A 21,162-nucleotide genomic window follows, 5' to 3' on the forward strand; every position below is an offset into this window, starting at 1 on the left:
TAAGTATTTCCCTATATTTGAAAGCACTACAAGAAAATCTACTCTCACCATTTCTATCCAGCTGTCCCAGAGATTTTAGCAGTACAATAAAGTGAGGAAAACAAGTCAGTATATACACAAATTGAAAAAGAATTAAAAATATTTTTATTCATAGATAATGACTGAGTAGGTATAAGAGCCTAAGGGTTCTACACAGGCCACTAGATTTAATAATATGATCTCTGCAAGTTTGCAGGCCACAAAATCACTAAAAATATGGGCAATAAGACAATACATAAAAAACTTTTTATATGCCTCTTGCAATAGATTCCTAAATTTGTACAATGTTAAATGTTTAGGAATAACTTTATGAACATATGTATAAAACATGTATGCAGAAAATATAAAATGCTACTGTGATAAACTATAGAAAACCAATTGATGTGGAGATATCATAGATCAAGATGTCAAATGCACCCAAATTGATCTATAAATTCATAGTAATTCCAATCAAAACCCTAATAGAATTTTTTTAATAGACAGTGATACAGTAATTCTAAAACCTGCATGAAAATGCTAAAAACAATTTGAACCATTTATATCATCACCTGATAAAGACTTTCTATAATGCTTCAGTAGACAAGGCAATGTGAAGTCTTGTGAAAAATTTCACAAGAAACTTGAAATACATAGAAAAACCAAAATGACACCAGCAAATACCCCCAAACAACTACAAAATCTCTCTCTCTCTCTCTCTCTCTCTCTCTCTCTCTCTTTCTCTCTCTCACACACACACACACACACACACACACACACACACACACACACACACAAAATCTGGGTTTGAATGCACAAAGTTAACCCAGAGGACAAGTCAGATACTCTAATATCTGAACACAGAGAAAGGAAACTAGAGGAAAATAAATAAAGCTTCAGACTAGAATAACATCAGTTATTTCTAAATATGTATAATCAGAGTTTTAGGAGAGGAAAGAATTCAAGGGACAGAAAAAGTGTTTGATGAGATAATGGCTGATAACTCCCCAAATATGATTTATAGATGTGAGTTCAATAAATCTCAAGTACAATAAAGTGCTCAACATCCTCACACATAATAAACTGCTGAAAGTCAGAAGAAGCAAGCAAGTGAATGCGAGTGATAAATTAATTTAGAATAATTCATAACAGTCTAAGAAAAACAATTCTTGTACAGGAAAACAATGACACCATTAAGTGCAACATAATATGTAACAAAACTTTTTATATGCCTTTTGCAATAGTGTTTTAGCAACAGTGAAGTCTGAAAGGCAATTGAATAATGTATTCAAAGCAATAAGATACAGAACTGTCAAGCAGGAATTTTATACCCAGTAAAACTATCTTTCAAAACTGAAAGCAAAATAAACTCTCATAAGTACATAATGAGAGAATTCATTATAAGTCAATGTATAAGAAATACTTCAGACTAAAGATGTTAGCTTTGATTTCTTTTCTGTACTTCCTTCAGGTTCAATCTATCAGTAAGGCCTGCTAGCTTTATACTCAAAATATGCCTGGAATCCACCTACTTTTTAAAAAACAATATTACATCTTTCAATGCCTTCACCTAATCAAGTGCCTTGAATTCTCCATTAGGTTTCTGTGTATGCTTACAGCTCACTTTCCAAAACTGTTTTTTAAAAAACTAGATCATTCTACCATTCTCTCACTTAAAACATTCTAATTGGTTTTCCATGCACTTAGGATGAAATTCATGCTACTTATCATGGATAATATGTTGTACATATACTATTCTGCATTTAACTTTTGCTATCATTCTTTCCTTAACCATCTCTAAATTTTAGCACACTGCAATTCTTATTGTCCTCAAACATCTCAAATTCATTCTTCCTGAATAATATTTGTATTATTCTTTCTGCCTACTACAGGACAAACTGGTAGGTGATCTGGCTTCTTGTGAGACTGGTTTCTCATTCAGGTCTCTCTACTTAAATGTTTTTCCTTTGTGGTGGATGACAACAGGTGGTCCAACTTGTAACACCAACTAAACTGAATCAGCATGGTTCTGAGTGTGGATGGCCCACCTGGGGGTTGCTGCCAACAACATACAAAGGACAACTGGAGAGGAAGTGGTGGTGTTGCTTCTTGTGGTTGTTTTTGGTTCTCTTGATGTCACTGGTTCTCTTGGGGGAGCTTGTCGAGCTTCTTTCTTGATGTGAATTTGGCTTTTCTCATCAACAGAGGAGTTGGGGACCTCACTGTGGCAGAGAATGGCTGTGGTTCACTTTGGGGGAGCTCTGGCCCTTTCTTTGAGCATTGCTTCCTGGCTCTGGAGAGGAAGATGGTATGCTGTTCACTCTCCAAGAGAATCTTGTCATGCTGGTTTCCTGATACGAACTCAGATGTACTCAGTGTTGGAAGAACTCAGGACCTTATTGTCACTGAGCATGGCTGTGGTACTTTTCAAGAGAGCCCTGAAGATCCTTACTTTGAGTGTTGCTTCCTGGCTCCAGTGCAGATCTCTCAGCCTGCTGGCACAGATCCTCCATCTTGCCAACACAGATTTTCTAGCTTCCACTGCTGACCTTTGGGCCTCTGCAGTGCAAATTTGTGAAAGACTTGTAGGAGACACTGTCATGGGCACTAGGCCTTCAGTTGACTCATGCAGGGCATTGTCAAGGGTTTTATGTCTTCAGCTGGACTCATGAAGCACACTGCCAAGGGATCTAGGCCCTCAGCTGGATTCTTTGGGTCTTCAGTGTGTGGACAGATTTCCTGCAGTTTTTTATATTTGACTCTCTGGGTTACTATAAAATAATCCTATAAATTATGTGTCCTGCAGTAAATTGTTTTTCTTGTAAATCCTGACTAGAAGTCGGGCATGGTGGCTCACGCCTGTAATCCCAGCACTTGGGAGGCTGAGGTGGGAGGATTGTTGTAAGTTTGAGACCAGCCTGGGCTACAAAGTGAGCGCAAGGCCAGCCTGAACTGCATAGATGCCGTCTCAAAAAAGACAACAACAACAACAACAACAACAACAACAACAAAATCCTGACTAGAACAACACTCTTCAATGACGCTTTCCCTGCTCACTGACTTTGAGTTTACTCTAGCCATCATCACTGCCACCCTCTGCCTTTTTCAAGTTCTGTTATGACACATAATTACCTGAAGTTCTAGCACGCACTTATTTTTTCACTTGTTTAATCTGCACCTGTCCAATAAAATATAAGGATCATGAGGACAAGTGTTTTATTTTATCACTGAGGTGTCCAGGTCCTAAGATAGTATTAAAAATTATAGACAAAAATTACATATAAAATATAAGTAGTTTAAAACTATTCCAAGGGTTTTTTATTTTAAAAGGGTAAAACTAAACACAACAAAACAGAACAAAGCAGATCAGAAGAAAACAATGTAAGTGACACATATTTCAAAGCAAGACAACAGATCTATAATGGCTACCATAACATCTCGTTTTCTTCTAAATAGTTGTCTATATCTTCACACACAACGAATTCATACAAAACAAAATAGTATAATTCTCAATGATGAGAAAAAAATGAGTAATTCTCCAAAGTTTGTATCTCTTGTGTATGTAATGGCACATCTGAGATATTTGAAATGCAGCAGTACAAGTTACTTTATTTGTAAAAGGTAGGTAACACGGTCACCTCCTTCACAGGATTACTGTGGAGCTGGATTTAAAGACAAAAAAAGAAAGGAAGGGAAGGAAAAGAAAAAAGGTGATAGGAAATGGGAAAAATATCCCTCACAAAGTCCTTTCAGCTATTAGGTTAAAAAGTATAGAAGTTTTGACCAAATTCTTCCATGAACTATTCCTATATATACATTACCTAGCACACTAGACACTAAAAAGACAACAGTCAAATCAGCTTATTTGAAGACTCAAACTTAGGTAAAGGACAGTTTTGAAATCACAAGAAAGAAGATAAATTATACTGACTCTTCTGGTAACCCAACAGTGCAGATCCACTAAATGTTCCAGAGCCTTTGCTGTAGCCTATGGATGGAGATTTTGTAACAAACTCATCATTATTCTAGGTGTTTCAGTTTCTTTCCTTAAACACTTAAGAGCTAGGAAACTAAAATAAATAATCTGAATTTAAACTCTATTGTGGGCTAAAATCTGTAAGTTGCAACCCCAAAATGGAAAGTATAATACAAAGAACAAAAATTACAGGTATGTTAAAAGCCCTTAAAAAACCAATTTAATACAATGTAATACAATACAATATAAATACAACCTAAATTTAAACTATCATTGCAGTTTAATTCCTAAAGGTTAGCAACTGAAACATATAAAATATGCTATCATAATAAAACTAGCGCATCAAATATCTTAAATTTTCTTACAGTGTTATTAGACTAGAAAAATACCAATTTTTTTTACACAATCAGTAAAGGCTAATGAGAAAAAAATGCTGTTATTTCATATTGTGATTTCAACACAATATGATAAGATACAGGAAAAAAATTTCAGTATCTTACAGTTTACCCACAAGATTGTGATTAAATGTCAAATTTATTCACTAAATTGGGAATGTTTAAAACCAGTATTTACTTAAAAACTGGACATTTTATATAGCTGTAACAGGCTTCTTACAAAAGAACTTTCAAGTTACATATTTCACTTACCAAAATGCAGTCCACTTTAGATTGTACAGTTTTGCTAAAAAAAAAAAAAAAAAAAAAAAAGTCAGGTTAGTAAAAATAAAGTTTACTAAATATTTTAAATATTCTCAAATAGACATGGTAATTATTCCTCCATTATAAAAAAAAAGTAAAGCTCTTTATTAAGATTAGGCAGTTTCCTAAAACTGATGTTTCTTATAAAGCAAAACAATCTCTTTTCCATTCGTTGTTCTAAATTTCATTTTTAAGTGAGATTAAAATAGTCTCTGAGTTTGCTGTTATGGTCAACCGACTGTTATACTATAATAGGAATTCTGATCAGATAATGAAGTTTTCAAGAGTACATGAGTGTAGATGAATTACTACAGTGAGAAAAAGGGCATGAAGTTTAAAAAACTATGATTTTACTGTCTTCTACTCTAGACAATGATTTGCTTAAAAAGAGGATAATGGAGGCTGGGGCTTTAGCTCAAGTAGCACAAGTGCCTATGTTGCAGGTACAAAGTGATGAGTTCAATCCCCAGTACCAAAAACACTCCCCCAAACAAAAACTAAAACAAAAACAATAACAAAAAGATGATAATGACATAATCTGTAGCTCTTAAGACTTGGTATAAAATGAATTCATTTCTTCTCTATCCTATCCCATCCCATCCTACCCCAGTAACAGGACTCCCAGACTTAAAAGTAACAATAAAAATGAACTAATATGGTAATAAATTATGATGGCAGACAAATACATTTAGAAATAATACAAATAAAACCAATATTTAATTGAGCTACAGAACATATGTGAATTACTTCTGTAACACATTGAAATAATTGCATTAAATAATATATCATTTGGATTTTGTGACGATACTAATCTGACTAAAGTACAAATACAAGTAAATCATGCAAAGCTTTCAGAAATAATTTATATACAACCTTTAAGAGATGTTATAAACCAAGTTATCTTCCATAAAAGGTCTAGAGCCAAATAAATACAAATGAAAACTGGTTATTTGCCTTGGTATATAGCCACATAGCTGTTATAAAATTAAAGTCAGTGTGTAAAACTCATTTCATTTAATGAAGCCAACATCAAAATTTTATACCCATATCCAGAATTCAAGTTCAATTTTTTTAAACAACAAAGTGTGATGGAGTTAACTGCAAAGCTGGGAATGACTGAAAGGAGCAAGAAAAGCAAAATCTCTAGGTAAGTGTGAATGAAATTCCCTTCCCACAATCCCAGAAAATCTTTAGAGGCTTAAAAATACCCCTTTGGGATCACTGGTATAGCTTATCATTCACTGGCAGCTAACATGTGCTATTTTTCTTTCCTTAGTAATTCCCACAGTATCTCTTGAGATCAGAGTAATCTATAATGAATTGCTGCTAAAAAGCATTATGTCCAGGATCTAACCATCTCTATTAATACTGTGGCCTACAATGTGATAATAACCTTCTGACCTGTTTCTTTGCTTGTGTCTTTACCGGGTCACAACTACCATGCCCTGTGAGCTCTCACAAAGCCTTAGCGTGATTCTTTTGTTCAAGCCATCTTCTTGGTAATTATTTGATCCAAAGTTCATCATGACCAAAGCAGCCTTGGATTATCCAGTCCTCTGCTCTTTTTTTAAGCTCATCTCCTACTAGTCCTTTCTCATTTGTTTAGATCAAGCCAATTTGGCCTCCCCACTGCCAAGTCAGAGCAAAGCCTGACACTGCCTTTTTCTGTCAGTCTTCAAGGCTCTTCGTCCCTATAACTATCTGGCCACTTCCTTCATGACTTTGGTACTTTCTACAGGACACTTCATCCAGGACTTCACTATATAAAACAATTCCACTTAACACTCTCACTCTGCTTTTTTTTAAATACTGCATATTCCACCAATCATTATACTTTTAATAACTGGATTCAAGCTGTCTTCCTTAACTAGAATTTAAACTTCATGCAGTAGGATGTCTGTTTTGTTCACTACTTTGTTTATCATCTGGCACATGACAGATATTCAATAAAACTTAAATAAGTAAATGACAAAAAATATTCAGTCTCCCATATGAAGAAAACTTTTTTGGAAAGATAGGAATTGCTTAAAGAATGAATTTTTAAATAAACTAACACAAAATTTGAAAATGTGATTGATTTATAAACCAATACACCTCACCACACTGCCATTTGCCAGTAACAAGATTCTCAAAGGGGATGTTTAGAACCACTTGTTACAAATGACCTGATAAATCTCAAAATGTGTATGTAAACGACAATCCTATAGGTAACAATCCTAGGTTATTATCTAAATACAGAATGTATCTATAAAGGAAAATGAAAGCAATTCTGAGCCAGACAGGAATCTTTCCAATCACTCATCTAGTCCTTTGATTATTCTACTATATACTTTAACCCAAACAGAACAACAGAATGATAGAGAAGTTCTCTTTTGTTTTTCTGTCCAGTGTTACACTACTTGTTACCTTCCCAAAGGCAACCTTCAGGAAGGTGATATGTAACCTTTGTGGCTGTTTTAGTATCTGTATTAAATATATGAACAACTAGAAGTAGCATATATTCTTGAAGCTTTTAAATGTTCTGAAGCTTTGAAATGTTCATATAAATATTTCACTAAAATTTCTGACAACCATCCACTCTGATACATTTAGATGAAGTTTGTTAACTGTCACATTCATCATTGTTCAATTAATTCATCCATTCATCTACTGAGGGCCAACTATGCAATTTCCAGTTACTCTATAAACAATACTGAAATAAATGTCTTTGTACATGCAAAAATTCCTATCGTAAGTCTGTAAGATGATTTTCTGAGGCTTTTAAGTGTATTCTTTCAACTTTATTATGTAACTAAATACCTTTTCCAAGCACTTATATCCATTTATATTTTTACTTGACTTCATGATAGTTCCTATTATCTTACACACAGAGACCACTAAAATTATATATATATATTAAAAACTTGTCATTTTGTGGATATGAAATAGTATTTTAAAATATATATATATATATCATTCTCCCAATTACTAGTGATACTGTGTACTTTTTCACCTGCTTATTTAAACATGTAAGTTTTTTCCTCCATAAACTGTTGGTTCATGTCTTTTGCCCATTTTTGGAGTTGACTATTACACGATTACAATTCTTTATATATCCTAGATATTAACTCATTACCTATATTAAAATTTGCTAATGGTATTATTTATCGAAGTATAAATTTTTATGTAGTCAAATTTATTTTTCTTTTATGCTATTTTTATCTTTAAGAAATCTTGCCTAGCTAAGTTTATAATGGTATTTTCTATTTTATTCTAAAAGTTAAGTGTTTTCAGTTTTGATCTTTGAGATTTGTTGTTGCATATGGAATGGTATCACACAGATATTTTTTTCCTTCTCTCTAGCAAACCACTATTCTCTATTTTATTATGCCAAGTTTCAAAATATGCTTCAATTTGTTTTTGGCCTTTTTTCTGCTTTATCAGTAATCTACCTAACCATTCCTGAGCAATACTGTATTCTGACTCATTAGGTCTTGTTATTTGATTAGCTCATGGTCCATCTTCAAAAGTAGTACAGTAATTGTTAAACCTTTTCTGTGTGAATTTTTCAACCAATTTTCCTAATTCCACAAAAGTTCTCCCAAGATTTATATTTGACTCCCAAGATGGTATATGTATATACAGATTGAATTGGTGGGCAGACTCACAATGTGGATGTATTTTTGTCTTTAAAATGTATTATAATTTTCTCTATAAACCTTTTCACTTTTATTTGAGTCCTTGACCAGGGTAGCTTACAGATGGTATTATGAATTGCATTTCTTTTCTCCTCTTATGATTGCTAATCATTTCTGCTGACATATGGCAAACTACTGGTTTTCTAAGTTGCTTTTCATTCCCATCAACTTTCCGGTACTCTTATTAGTTCGAATAGCTAACAGATTCTCTTGCAGATGACTATTTCATTTATAATTAAAGATAAAATTTTTCTTCCTTTTCAATCTTTTTTTCCTCCCCTTTCCTTTTTAATTACTTTGGCTACATTCCCCAGTACAATGGTGAAGAGTAGCAGCAGATACTCACACCCTTGTTTTACATCCAGAGTAAAGGGTTTACTTCTAAACTTGTCCAATAAAAAAGGATGCTCGTGACTTTTTGGTAAATGTTCATTGTTATTTTAAGATATCTGTCCTACTTTGACCTTTCAGTCAGAGCTTTTGTTCTTTTGTTCTCTACCAGAACCCCCTTCATAAGCGATTCTGCCTGGGTTTGCTCTTTAACTACAAGTTAGTACTTCATGTTTGTGCCTCATGAGTTACCTACTCAGAGACTTTCTCTGGCTATATCTAAAAATCAAAAACCCACTTTTTGTCATTCTCTATCTCCTTTATGTTAACAATTATCCTTACAGTAATTATTTCCAATGTATGACTCCCTCAACAGAGTGCAACCTTTATATTACAGAGTAATAAGTTGATATGATCTCTTTATTACTGTATTTCTAGCATTCAGAATAGCAGGAGGCAAAGAATTCTGTTTAGACACCTTTTCAGGTTTGTTCATTTGATTCTCTTTTGTATCTTATAGGTTTTAATTGTATGTTATTTGCATTTATACTACGTTAAATGTATATAAAACAGGTATTTCTCATTCTTCTCTATCTTTAAAAAGATTACTCAAGAACTAAAGCTTTGTTTTGTGGAGGTAGGAACTGAGTTCAGAACTGAGTTCAGCATATCAGTAAAGTGCTCTACCATTCAACTACATTCTCTAACCCACAGTTTTTTTTATATTGCTGAACATTTTCCTTCTATTAACTGTATCCAACAATTTTACTATGCAATATTCTGTTGTCTAAGTATATATTAGGCCAAGTTAGTGTTGATTTGTGTATATGTTTCCTTTGGGGAGCAGTGCTGGGGATTGAGCCTAGGAATACTGCCACCGAACACTACATACTTTAGTTCTTTTTGTTTTGTATACTGAGGTAGGGTCTAAGTTTTCCAGTGGGCTCAGATTTGCAATCCTCCCTCTGGTTCCATCAGTGCTGGGATGGCAAGTGGGCACACTGTGCCTGGTTGTGCACTTCCTACTTTTAAACCATCTACTCTATTACTCACCAACTATTTTTTCACTTCAGCCAGGGAACTTTTTTGTGATGTAAATTTCCTTTGGATCTATGTCATGGTCATTATTTTATTTTATTTTTTAAAAATTAGAGCCTGCATGTGTGAGTGTGAGATGGCGGGGCCTGTGACTCCAGCCTTATTAGCTGACCATGCAGTGCTACCTCTCGGTGCTATGAACCAGTTTGGTGCTCAGTTGGTGGAGGCCATGGCAACCCCATCACTGCTCAGAAAGCCCACAGCAATGAAAATCTTGACAAAATCAGTACTTATTGATGATATTATCAAATTGAACTGAAAGGAAAGAAAGAAGCAAAATTTTCCCAGATTAAATAGACTTCAGCAAAGTAGTGGTCGGCAATTCAGGATGAGTACAGTGGGGAATCCAGCAGAATTCTGGTTTTGGTAAAACTAGTTTGAGCTAAAGAGGAAAATGCCTAGGAAGAGATGTCCTTACAGAGTTATCACTGGCCTTGCAGCTAGAAAAACAACTGGAATTTAAAAAGGAGTTAATCCTATGAATTGTCCACCTCGAAGTGACAAGAATATAAAACAGTATTTTCCAGTGTTAAAAAGGAAAGCAAACTTTCTATGACAAATGATGTGCAAAGAAAACCAGCTGCAGTTCTCAAAAGACCTAACGAGTAAAACAGAGAAAATAACATTCCAGCTAATTTTACCACATGTGGAAATAAATTAAGCCATCAAAAAGATACTCATCAGGGAACTTTTCTTTTCCAAAGAGGCCTGAAGGTTCAGGCCCAGTTGAACACAGAACAACTGCTAAACATTAGAGCCCTGGAGTTACAAATCTTTATTGCTGAACTTTTAACAAGAAATGTGATTCTTGGCTTAAAATGTTGGCATCTGAAGGGTACAAATGCATGCTTACAGAGTTATCTGATAGGACACTTTAGAAGGTTCAGTGTAAAAAGCTGACAGCTGGTATTTGGTAATGAAAGAATGCAAAGGAGAAGCAAGCTGAAGGACTAACAACTTAGGTGAAAAACTTCAAAACTCAGGTCACAGACACACTGGCTTTAATGCAGTCTTGAGTTCAGTGTCTGCAGATTCTTCAACTGATACTTAGAATTTTAGTTTTAAAAATACATTGAGTCCCTTAGATATTTTGATAATAAAATTAATAGCCTCACAATCCTACGCTTTCTTCTTCTTCTTTTTTTGTCTTTTTCCTTTTTATCGGTACCGGGGATTGAACTCACGACTGCCTGCTTGCAAGGCAGGCGCTTATGCCGCTGAGCTAAATCCCCAGCCCCTACGCTTTCTTCTTATTCAGATAATTCAAATTTATAAGCCTACTAAATTAATTTATAGCTCCAGAAAAAAAAATGTCACAAAGAAAAAAATGTGTAAAATTATAATACAGTTACATCATAACCTTTGTTGTATACCTTCCAGATGCTGTGTATGACATAAAGTTCAAGGCGAAGTCTAGGGGGGGAAAGTACTTTTCCTGTACTATGGAGAAGTGGGAAGCCATTAGTGCCAAGATAGTGCTGAGAGTCTTCAGAAATTGTGCACTACAAATTACAGAAAAATGCCAAAATACAACAAAATATTCTAGATGAAAATTAACAAGCTTGGCCACTTTGAAGCTTAACTTTTTGGCTTACTATAATGTTTGAACCTCTAAATAGGTGTTGTTTCTCTGGCATACAGTAGTGTTGACTTTTCCTGTAAAACAACATATTATCACTCCCACCTACGTTACACTGTATAGTAGACTTCATTGTCTATTACTGTTCCTTAGGTTATTTACTTTTTATGCCAGCCGGGGGAAGCTATCAGTAACAGTTTCATGCTTATACCAAAGCAATCTGACCCTTAATATCTAATATTTTGCAGTACTTTAGTTGATAAAGGATTACTGGAATCCAGTCACAAAATTTGAAAATAAACTCTAGCTCTTCTTAGCAATTTGAATCTTTTCAAAGATCCTGCCAAGGACTTACTGCAAAACATTTCTGCAAATATGAATACTTAATATTTGATCCAAGAACAATATATTTTAGACTGGATGAAACTACTGGTAGCTTATTTTATTTTATGATAGCTTATTTTAAAGCAAAGGAAAAACAACTAAGAATAAGTTTGCTGTTTTTAGAACAGTTTTTGAAAATGTCATGTAAAAAGGTTCTTAATTTCATTATTTTAAGTATTATCATACAGAAGAGTTCTTAATGTCATTTTTTGGAATACCTTAGAAGTTGCCACAAATGTTGACATTAAGCAAACACAATAGCTGAACCACTGGAGGTCCCATAGGCCTGATGGTGCGCAAGGTGATTTCCAGTGTGCTTGTGCTCGGGAAGAGCTTTGGATCATTGCTCCTAGAGGTTAAGACCCTGCCCAATGACCTCCAGTCAGTCCCGGGAGCTGAAGGAGCATGAGGTGATTTCCAGCCTGTCCAGGGGAAGCTTTGGAACATTGCTTGAAAGCCGGAAATATAGGAAAATGACAAAACAAAAGACCAAAATGCAATCTCAAACCTCCAGCCTATCCCAAGCAAGCCAAGGTGCCATGTACTTAGAAGAAAATATAAGCCATACATCTAAAATGCCTGAAATGATAACAACTGAGAGAAAGAAACAACTCTGGGAAGTTATAAAAGAACTCAAATTAGAAATAATCTCTCAGGTAAAAGAAGAAATGATAAATGTAATGAAAGAAATGATGAACACATCTAAAGAAGTCATAGTTAAAAAATTAGAGGAACAATGCAAAAAGATGGAAACCCTGAATGAACAATATAAAAAACAAAAAGAATGCATGAAGCAGATTCAAAGAGATAAACAGGAAATCAAAAGTTCCATTGAAAGTTGGCAAAACCACCCCAATGAAAGTGAAGATAGAACTTCAGACCTCGAAGACAAGATTGCAGCTAGTGAACAGGAAAGGAAAGATCTTTTAAAACTAACAAGGAATCAGGAAATAACAGTTCCACAGCTGCAAGATGATGCAAAGAAACACAACATAAGAATGATTGGGATAAATGAAAAAAGGGTACAACACAAATGATATCAAGAGGCTATTTACATAAGTAACAGCTGAAAATTTCCCAAACATGAGAATAGAAACTAAGATATGGGTCAGTGAAGCATACAGAACTACAAATAGCCATAACCAAAATAAAACTACATCCAGACATATAATAGTCAACATCCCAGAAATCCAACATAAGAACAGAATATTAAAAGCTGTTAGAGACAAAAGACAGATCACCTATAAAGAAAAACCTATTAGAATCACAGGATACTTCTTAATACAAACAATGAAGTCAAGAAGAGCATGTAGTGAAGTATTTCAGATACTAAAGGAAAATGACTTTCAAACCAAACTGATATATCCTATAAAACTGTCCTTCAAAATAGATGCAGGAATAAGATACTTTCACGACAAAGAACAGCTGAAGAACTTCATGATCACCAAACCAAACCTGCAAAGAATACTGAAAGACATGCTAAATAGACATAGGAAAAAGCCACTAAGCAAGGTAGACAATTAAACAAGAATGGAAAGGTAAAGAAGCAACAGCAAAAAGATAACATGTCAATAATAAACCAATATATAACAGTTATAAACATTAATGTAAATGACCTCAACTCATCAATTAAAAGAAACAGACTGGCAGAATGGATCAAGAAATAACATCCAACCATATGCTGTCTATAAGAAACCCATCTAACCCAAAGGGTACTCACAGACTCAAAGTTAAACGATGGAAAACAATACTTCATGCAACAGGAACCCCCCAAAAAAGCAGGGGCAGCATTCTGTTTGCAGACAATGTGAATTTCAAACACTAATGATCCAAAGAGATAAAAAAGATCCTACCTACTAGTTAGAGGAAAACTTCAAGAGGAAGAGATAACAATCTTAAATATATATACATCAAATACAGGAGCACCCAGCTATACAAAACAAGTATTAACAGAAATAAAAAAATCAAAAAAGCAATAACACAACTATAAAAGGAGACCTTAACACACCATTGACACAAAGGAACAGATCAACCAGACAGAAAATCAGCAAAGAAGTAACAGAACTGAATCACACCTGTGAACAAATGGATTTGATAGATGTATACAGAATGCTCCACCCAACATCATCAGAATATACATTATTCTCAGCAGTACATGGGGCATTTTCTAAAACAGACCATATAAAAGCCCACATAACATACTTAAATAAATGCAAAAGAACTGAAATTATCCCATGCATGTTATCATATCATAGCACCATGAAACTACAATTTAATGATAAAAAAGCTGCAAAACCCCCACAAAAATGGAAATTGAATAATACACTTGAGCAATCAGTGGATCACAGAGGAAATTAAAGAAGAAATGAAACAATACCTACAAGCAAATGAAAATACAAAAACTGAGCGTAATCTGTGGGATGCAATGAAAGCAGTCCTCCAAGGAAAACTTACTGCAGTGAATTCCCACAATAGGATACCAGAAAAAACACAAACAACCTTATGCTACACCTCAAACATCTAGAAAAAAAGAGCAAGTCAAGCCCAAAGCCAAAAGAAGGGAGGAAATTATAAAGATCAGAACAGAAATCAATGCAATAGAGACTGAGAAAACAATACAAAGAATCAATGAATCAGAGACTTGATTCTTTGAAAGAATAAATAAAATTGATATGCCCCTAGCCAACTTTATTTTAAAAAGTTAAGAAAAAGCTCAAATTCATGCAATAAGAAATAAAAGAGTGAAATCCTACAGACTGTGTGGAAATACAGAAGATCACTAACACCTATTTTGAAAATCTGTACTTTAATGGGTTCGATAACACAGAAGAAATGGACACATTCCTAGAAACATTTGAAATACTAAAGCTGGGTCAAGAAGATGCAAAACTGCTGAATAACCCAATTTCGATTAATGAAATTGAAAAAGTAATTAAATCCTTACTAACAAAGAAGAGCCAAGGCTCAGATGGATTCACTGCGAAATTCTACAAGAAATTCAAAGATTTAATGCCAACACTCCTCAAACTCTTCAATGAAATTGAAAGGAAAGCAAATCTTCCTAACTCATTCCTGGAAGCAAATACTACTCTAGTACCCAAACCTGAGAAAGACCTAGCTACAAAAAAGAGAACTAAAGGCCAATCTCACTAATGAACATAAATGCAAAAATTCTCAATAAAATATCAGCAAACAGAACGCAGCAAATCATCAAGAGGATTATACAACATGACCAAGTGGGATTCATCCCAGGAATGCAGAGATGGTTCAATATATGTAAATCAATAAATGTAATCTACCATGTCAATAGAGCCAAAAATAAGAATCACATGATCACTTCTATAGCTGCAGAAGAAGCTTTTGATAAGGTCCAACACTTATTCATGGAAAAAACCTTACAGAGATTTGGAATAGATGGTCTTTACCTCAATATGATAAAGGCCATCTATGAAAAACCAACAATCAGCATCATATTCAATGGCCAAAAACTGAAAGCTTTTACTCTAAAATCAAGCACAAGACAAGAATGTCTATTATCGCCACTCCTATTCAACATAGTGCTGGAAATACTAGCCAGAGCAATTAGACAAGAGAGAGAAATAAAAGGAGTAAGGATAGAAAAAGGAAGTTAAATTATCATTATTTGCAGAAGACATGATACTCTACATAGAAGACCCCCAAAACTCCATTGAAAGAGTCCTAGATATAATAAATAAATTCAGTAATGTAGCTGTATACAAAGTCAACACTCAAAAATCAGTAGCATTTCTATATACTAACAACAAAATCAGTGAGAGAAAAATAAGAGAAGCCACATTCACAATAGGATCTAAAAAAAGAAACTCTTAGGAATTAATCTTATGAAAGAAGTAAAAGATCTATTCAGGGAAATTATAATATCCTGAAAGAGAAATCAAAAAGGACCTCAGAAAATGTAAAGACATCCCTTGTTCATGGATAGGAAGAATAAATATTGTGAAAGTGGCCATTCTCCCAAAATTGTTATACAGATTTAATGCAATCCCAATCTAAATACCACTAACATACCTCACAGATCTAGACAAATCACTCCTAAAATTCATCTGGAATCAGAAGAGACCTAGGATAGCAAAGGCAATTCTAAACAAAAGCAAGGCAGGAGGCATCACAATCCCTGACTTGAAGTTTTACTACAAAGCTACTATAATAAAATCCACATGGTACTGGAATAAAAACAGACCTGAAGATCAATGGAATAGATTAGAAGACACAACAACTCCAAACACATTCAGCCACTTTATCTTTCTTTGATAAAGGGGCAAAACATATTCACTGGAAGATAATTTTTTTTTAATAAATCGTGCTGGAAAAATTGGCTCTCCATATTCTGAAAACTAAAACTAGACCCATGCCTATCACCTTAATGGATCCAAGATCTAAATATTAAAAGTCTTAATGGATCAAAGATCTAAATATTAAAACAGAAACAATATGTTGGAAGACAAACTAGGCAAAAATCTTGAAGACATAGGAGTAGGTAGAGAATTCATGATGAAGAATCAAACTGCACAGGAAATACTTCCCAGAATCAATAACTAGGATCACATCTTATTAAAGAGTTTCTGCATGTCAAAAGAAAACCTAAAAATTGGGAAAAAATCTTAGTGAGCTGTCCCTCAAAGGACTTCTGGCTAGAACACATAAAGAATTTTAAAAAATCAGACCCCCAAAATTCAAAGACCCAATCCAAAAATGGGCATTTGAGATGAATATACACTTCTCAGATGAAGAAATACAAATGGCAAATAAATACATGAAAAAATATTCAGCATCACTAGTCATCAGAAAAATGCAAATTAAAACAGCACTGAGATTCCATCTCACTCCTGAAAGAATGGCCAGGATCAAGAAAACCAACAACAAAAAATGCTGGAGAGGCTGTGGGGAAAAAGGAACTCTTCTGCACTGTTGGTGGGAGTGTAGACTGGTGCAACCACTGTGGAGGTCAGTCTGGAGATTACTCAAAAAGCTGGGATTGGAATCCCATTTGACTCAGCTATTGCACTTCTGGGCGTATTCCCAAAAGAACTGAAAACATCATACCACAGTGATATATGTGCACCCATGTTTATAGCAGCACAATTTGTACTAGCTAAATCTTGGCAATAACCTAAGTGTCCATCAACTGAGGAATGGGTAAAAAAGATATGGTATTTTTATACACTGGAGTACTACTCAGCTATAAAGAATGATCACATTGAGATATTTACAAATAAATGGATGCAACTTGAGACCATACTCATTAGTGAAATAAATCAAACTCACATGTACAAATACCATATAGTCTACCTAGTGTAAGAAATAACAAGAATACCTAAGATTTTATGGTAATCATGGTTCCCCATCATATTGCTTTGAAGTCATAATGTTTTCATTCATTGGTTGGAATGGTTTTGTTCTGTTTTATCTTTATTATGTCTAATGGTATGAACAGCTACTTTGAAGAAAACAAGATATTATGGCAGCCATTGCTGATTTAATATCATCTTGCTTTGATGTCCTACCATGCTTTTGTTCTTCTGTTTCCATTGGTTCTATCATGTTGTGTCTTACTGGATTTTAATATGTGTGATAGTATTAAACAACATTTTTAAGGAAAATGAGATATTATAGTAGCCACTGTTCATTTTCCGTTATTTGGTTTTGAAGTCCTATAATACTTTCGTTCTCTTAAATGGTTTTATACTACTTTGTTATGTTTGATATTATTGTGTGTGAAGGTACGCTTAACTATTTCAAAGAAAAGAGACATTATGCTAGCTACTGTTGATATTCGGTTGTCTTGTTGTGAAGTCTTGTGTTGCTTGCATTGTTCTGTTCTGATTTGCTTTATTCTGTTCTCTTTTTTTATGCTCTTTAAAATAAAAAAGCATATCAAATAACAGTGGCTTTGATATATTACACCTTTTTTTGAAGAGAATAAAACCAAATGAGAGAAAACAAAATGGGGTCAGTCAAAACAAAAGGATAGACATAGTACATGACTTAAAACCAAAATACAAGGTGATCAATCATTACCATATTGTCTCATGTTATCTTCAATAGAATTGCCCATATCATCAGGCATAATAAAATTGAACATAACAGTATAGAACAAAGTCAATAAAAACAAAACATTGGAGACATTATAGGACCTCAAAAGAAGATAACAGTCAAACCAGAATGGGTATCATAGTGAATCTTACTGTCTTCAAAGTCATTGTCTATATCCTCAGATTTGATACTATTAAACAAAACAGATTCAAATAAAATGAGTCAAAACAAGACAGTGATCAAACAAAACGGATTTGAATAAAATCAGTCAAGACAAGACAGTGAAAGCAATACAAGGCTTCAAATTAGTAGGAAATCAAAAATTGCTATCTTTGGAATAGCTGTCCATGCCATCAAATCTAGTACAAGTAGACAAACTGGAACAGAATATAACCAAACTAAACAGAGCGATGAAAACAATATGCGACAAATCGTGGTACGAGATTAACAAAGTCCACTGCCTTCTCCTTTAGTCAATTCCTCCCCTTTCACTTTCACAGGGTGCACTGATTTTTTATCCCATTAACTCCTTTAGTTTTTAGATTAGGGAGACAACCCGCTATTTACCTAAGTGATTCTGAACCTTTTTACCCCTGAGCATGATCTCATCCATTTACCTGTGAGAGTCTCAAGGTTTTCCTTCCTTATACCTGAGTAGTTCTCCATTGTATAAAAGTGTTATGTCTTTCCAACCAACCTGCAGCTGATGGGTGAGCTACCTCCACTTTTTTCTGGTTCCCTATCACATAGAGCATTATTTTCCCATCTTTGACATTCAGTCCATAAACCCTCTTTCAGGTTAATTATATTTCATGAGCATCTTGATGGATCCTATTTCCTGATCCACTCTGCCTGTGTTTCTTTTTATTAGTGTACTGAGGTTATCTGTGTTAATGATTATGGCCGATCATCTCTGCCTCATCTCTGCAGTGCTATTTTTCTGCCGTTGTCTACTTTTCCCCTTCATTTCACTGTCTGCCCTGTTTGGCAAGCTCCTCTGCCACTGTTCCTGAAACCATGGTCTTATCTCTCTCTCTAAAATATCCTTCAGTATTTTTTATAGGGCTGGATTGGTAGTCATGAACTCCTCTAGTTCCTCTCTGTCTTGGAAACATTTTGTTTCTCCATTAATTTTGAGAGATAGTTTTTCAGGGTACATCAATCTAGGTTGGAGGTTATTTTCTTTCAGAGCTTGGAATACTTTACTCCAAGCTCTTCTTGATTTGATGGTTTGTGTTGAGAAGTCTGTCATGATTCTGATGGGTTTTCTGTTATAGGTGATCTTCCGTTATAGGTGTTTCTTTTCTCTGACAGCCTTTAATATTTTGTTCTTGTGTTGAATTGCTGGGATCTTGATTATATGTCTAGGTGTAGATCTATTTTGGTTATAGCTGGCTGGGGTTCTGTATGCCTCACATATCTGAATATCATTTCTTTTTCCTATGCTTGGTAAGTTTTCTTTAATTATTTCTGTAAATAGCCTTAGTATTTCACTTGTGTTTAACCCTGCTTCTTCATCACATTTTTTATTCTTAAGTTATAGATCTTCTTGTCATCTTCTGGCCTTTGTATTGTTACTTCTGGTTCCTTGTTATTTTTAAGAGATTTTTCCTTTTGTGATCACAAGTTGCAAACCTGTCTTCAAGGTTTGATGGTGTATATTTAGTTTCTTTCAAGTAGTTTTGCCAGCTTTCAATGGAGTTTTTAATTTCCTCATACTCTCTTTGAATCTATGTGTTCTAAGTTATTTTTATATTCTTCAATCCTCCTTTTTCTATGCTTCTCTATTCTTCCAATTGTGTCTTGAGAGGTTTTAGCATTTCTATTATTGTTTTTATATCTTCCTTTACTTGTATTAATATTTGTTTTAAGTTCTTTTATAATTTCACAAAGTTGTTTCTGTATGTCAGATGCTGTTGCTTGAGAAACTGCAGGTGTGCAACTCCTCATCTCTTCCGTGTTTGCCTTTCCTGGGCCAGTACTGCTTGAGTTGGAGGCTGGAGACTGCCTTTTGTTTTTTTCTCTTGTCATGTTCCTGGTTTCTTCCAGACAAGTGGGTAGTGGGGTCCCCGGCCCTTCCTGTAATTATTCTGAAGAACGCTGGCTAGGGATTGCTGCTTTTCCAAATCTGCTAGTGACTACTGGAGTATAAGCAGTGGCAGGGCAAGCTGGTCCCTCCCTTCTGAGCTGGTTAATCACTGGGAGTCGTCACCACGTTAGTGTGAGCCACGCAGTCAGGGTTGGTTAAGGATGGTTTTAGGGAAACATAGCCTTGGCTATTGGATCATGTACAATGGCAGGACTCAGTCCAAGCAATTTTCACCAATCTGCTCTGCACTAGGAGTGGCTGAATGAAACTGGCTGCAGTTCTGGTTCCAGGCTTATCCTGCTTGACTCCAAAATGGCACCCGGCCACTTGCCCACTCCCGTGGGGGGACTGAGTCCCCCACACTCACTATGAGCTGGTGCAGTCCTCTGATCCGCTGCTCCCCTGCTACTGTGTCTTTCTGCCAAGGCCTTTGGGCTTACCAACCACTAACTTCACTGTGACTGTGCATCTCTGGATTCCAGTGGCACTTCGCACACAGTGGGATCGGCTCTGATTAGAGAGCATCTGGCTACTGCCTTCTATTTAAGATTTTCTTTTCTTTCTTTTTTCACTTTAGTTTCTTCCTGGTTAGAGAGGATCCATTTCTTTCCTTCTGGTCTTCTCCAGAATGCTATAGTCCAGCATCTGGGCTGTTTCTCTTAGAGGCTTTTTACTTTGCTGCCTATTGTTCCACCATCTTCCCAGAATCTGGTATATTAAACTTTTGCAATTCATGTGTTTGTAATTTAATTTTCTTTTAACATAAATTTTGGCTTTGGTACAACTAAATTAAAACTCTTTGAGTGCTAACATGTTGTATATAAAAACAATAGCTCTGTTGGGGGATACTTCCTTTCTTAGAATGTCATTGTAGGCATCCTTGTTCACTTAACTTTTTTTTCTTAAACAGGATGCAACTTAAAATTTTCTTTGCATCAAGGTATACACAAAACATTGATGTAGTGCATCACAAAGTGAAAGTTTGTATTTAATGAGGTGCTTTACCCTGTATTTTATAGTTTTTTGGAAAAGTTACATTTAGCTCTCTCCTGAAGCTGTTCCTTTTTAACAAATAAAATGTAACAGATTTCACATAAAAAGAGAGAAATATTACTACATGTACATTTTGAATGCAACCACATTCTCTATTTGCTTGCAAGGTCTTTCTATATACATATCTAGTTAATCAAGCGTATTAATCACATACTTCAAATCTTCTGTTGCCTGCTTTTTTTTTTCTGTTT

General features: G+C 34.8%; 1 protein-coding gene across 1 annotated transcript in view; it reads right to left on the reverse strand.

The window, feature by feature from the left end:
- Rfx7 (regulatory factor X7) overlaps nucleotides 1-21,162 on the reverse strand; it is a 115,646-nt gene that overhangs the window by 64,385 nt on the left and 30,099 nt on the right. Inside the window, exon 2 of the mRNA XM_063249268.1 lies at nucleotides 4,639-4,672. Within this exon, the coding sequence (XP_063105338.1) occupies nucleotides 4,639-4,672 (34 nt within the window). The remainder of the gene's footprint in view (nucleotides 1-4,638; nucleotides 4,673-21,162) is intronic.

This window comes from Cavia porcellus, unplaced genomic scaffold (assembly GCF_034190915.1).
Source record: "Cavia porcellus strain 051 isolate PalLab524CR breed Dunkin Hartley unplaced genomic scaffold, mCavPor4.1 scaffold_1, whole genome shotgun sequence".
NCBI lineage: Eukaryota > Metazoa > Chordata > Mammalia > Rodentia > Caviidae > Cavia > Cavia porcellus.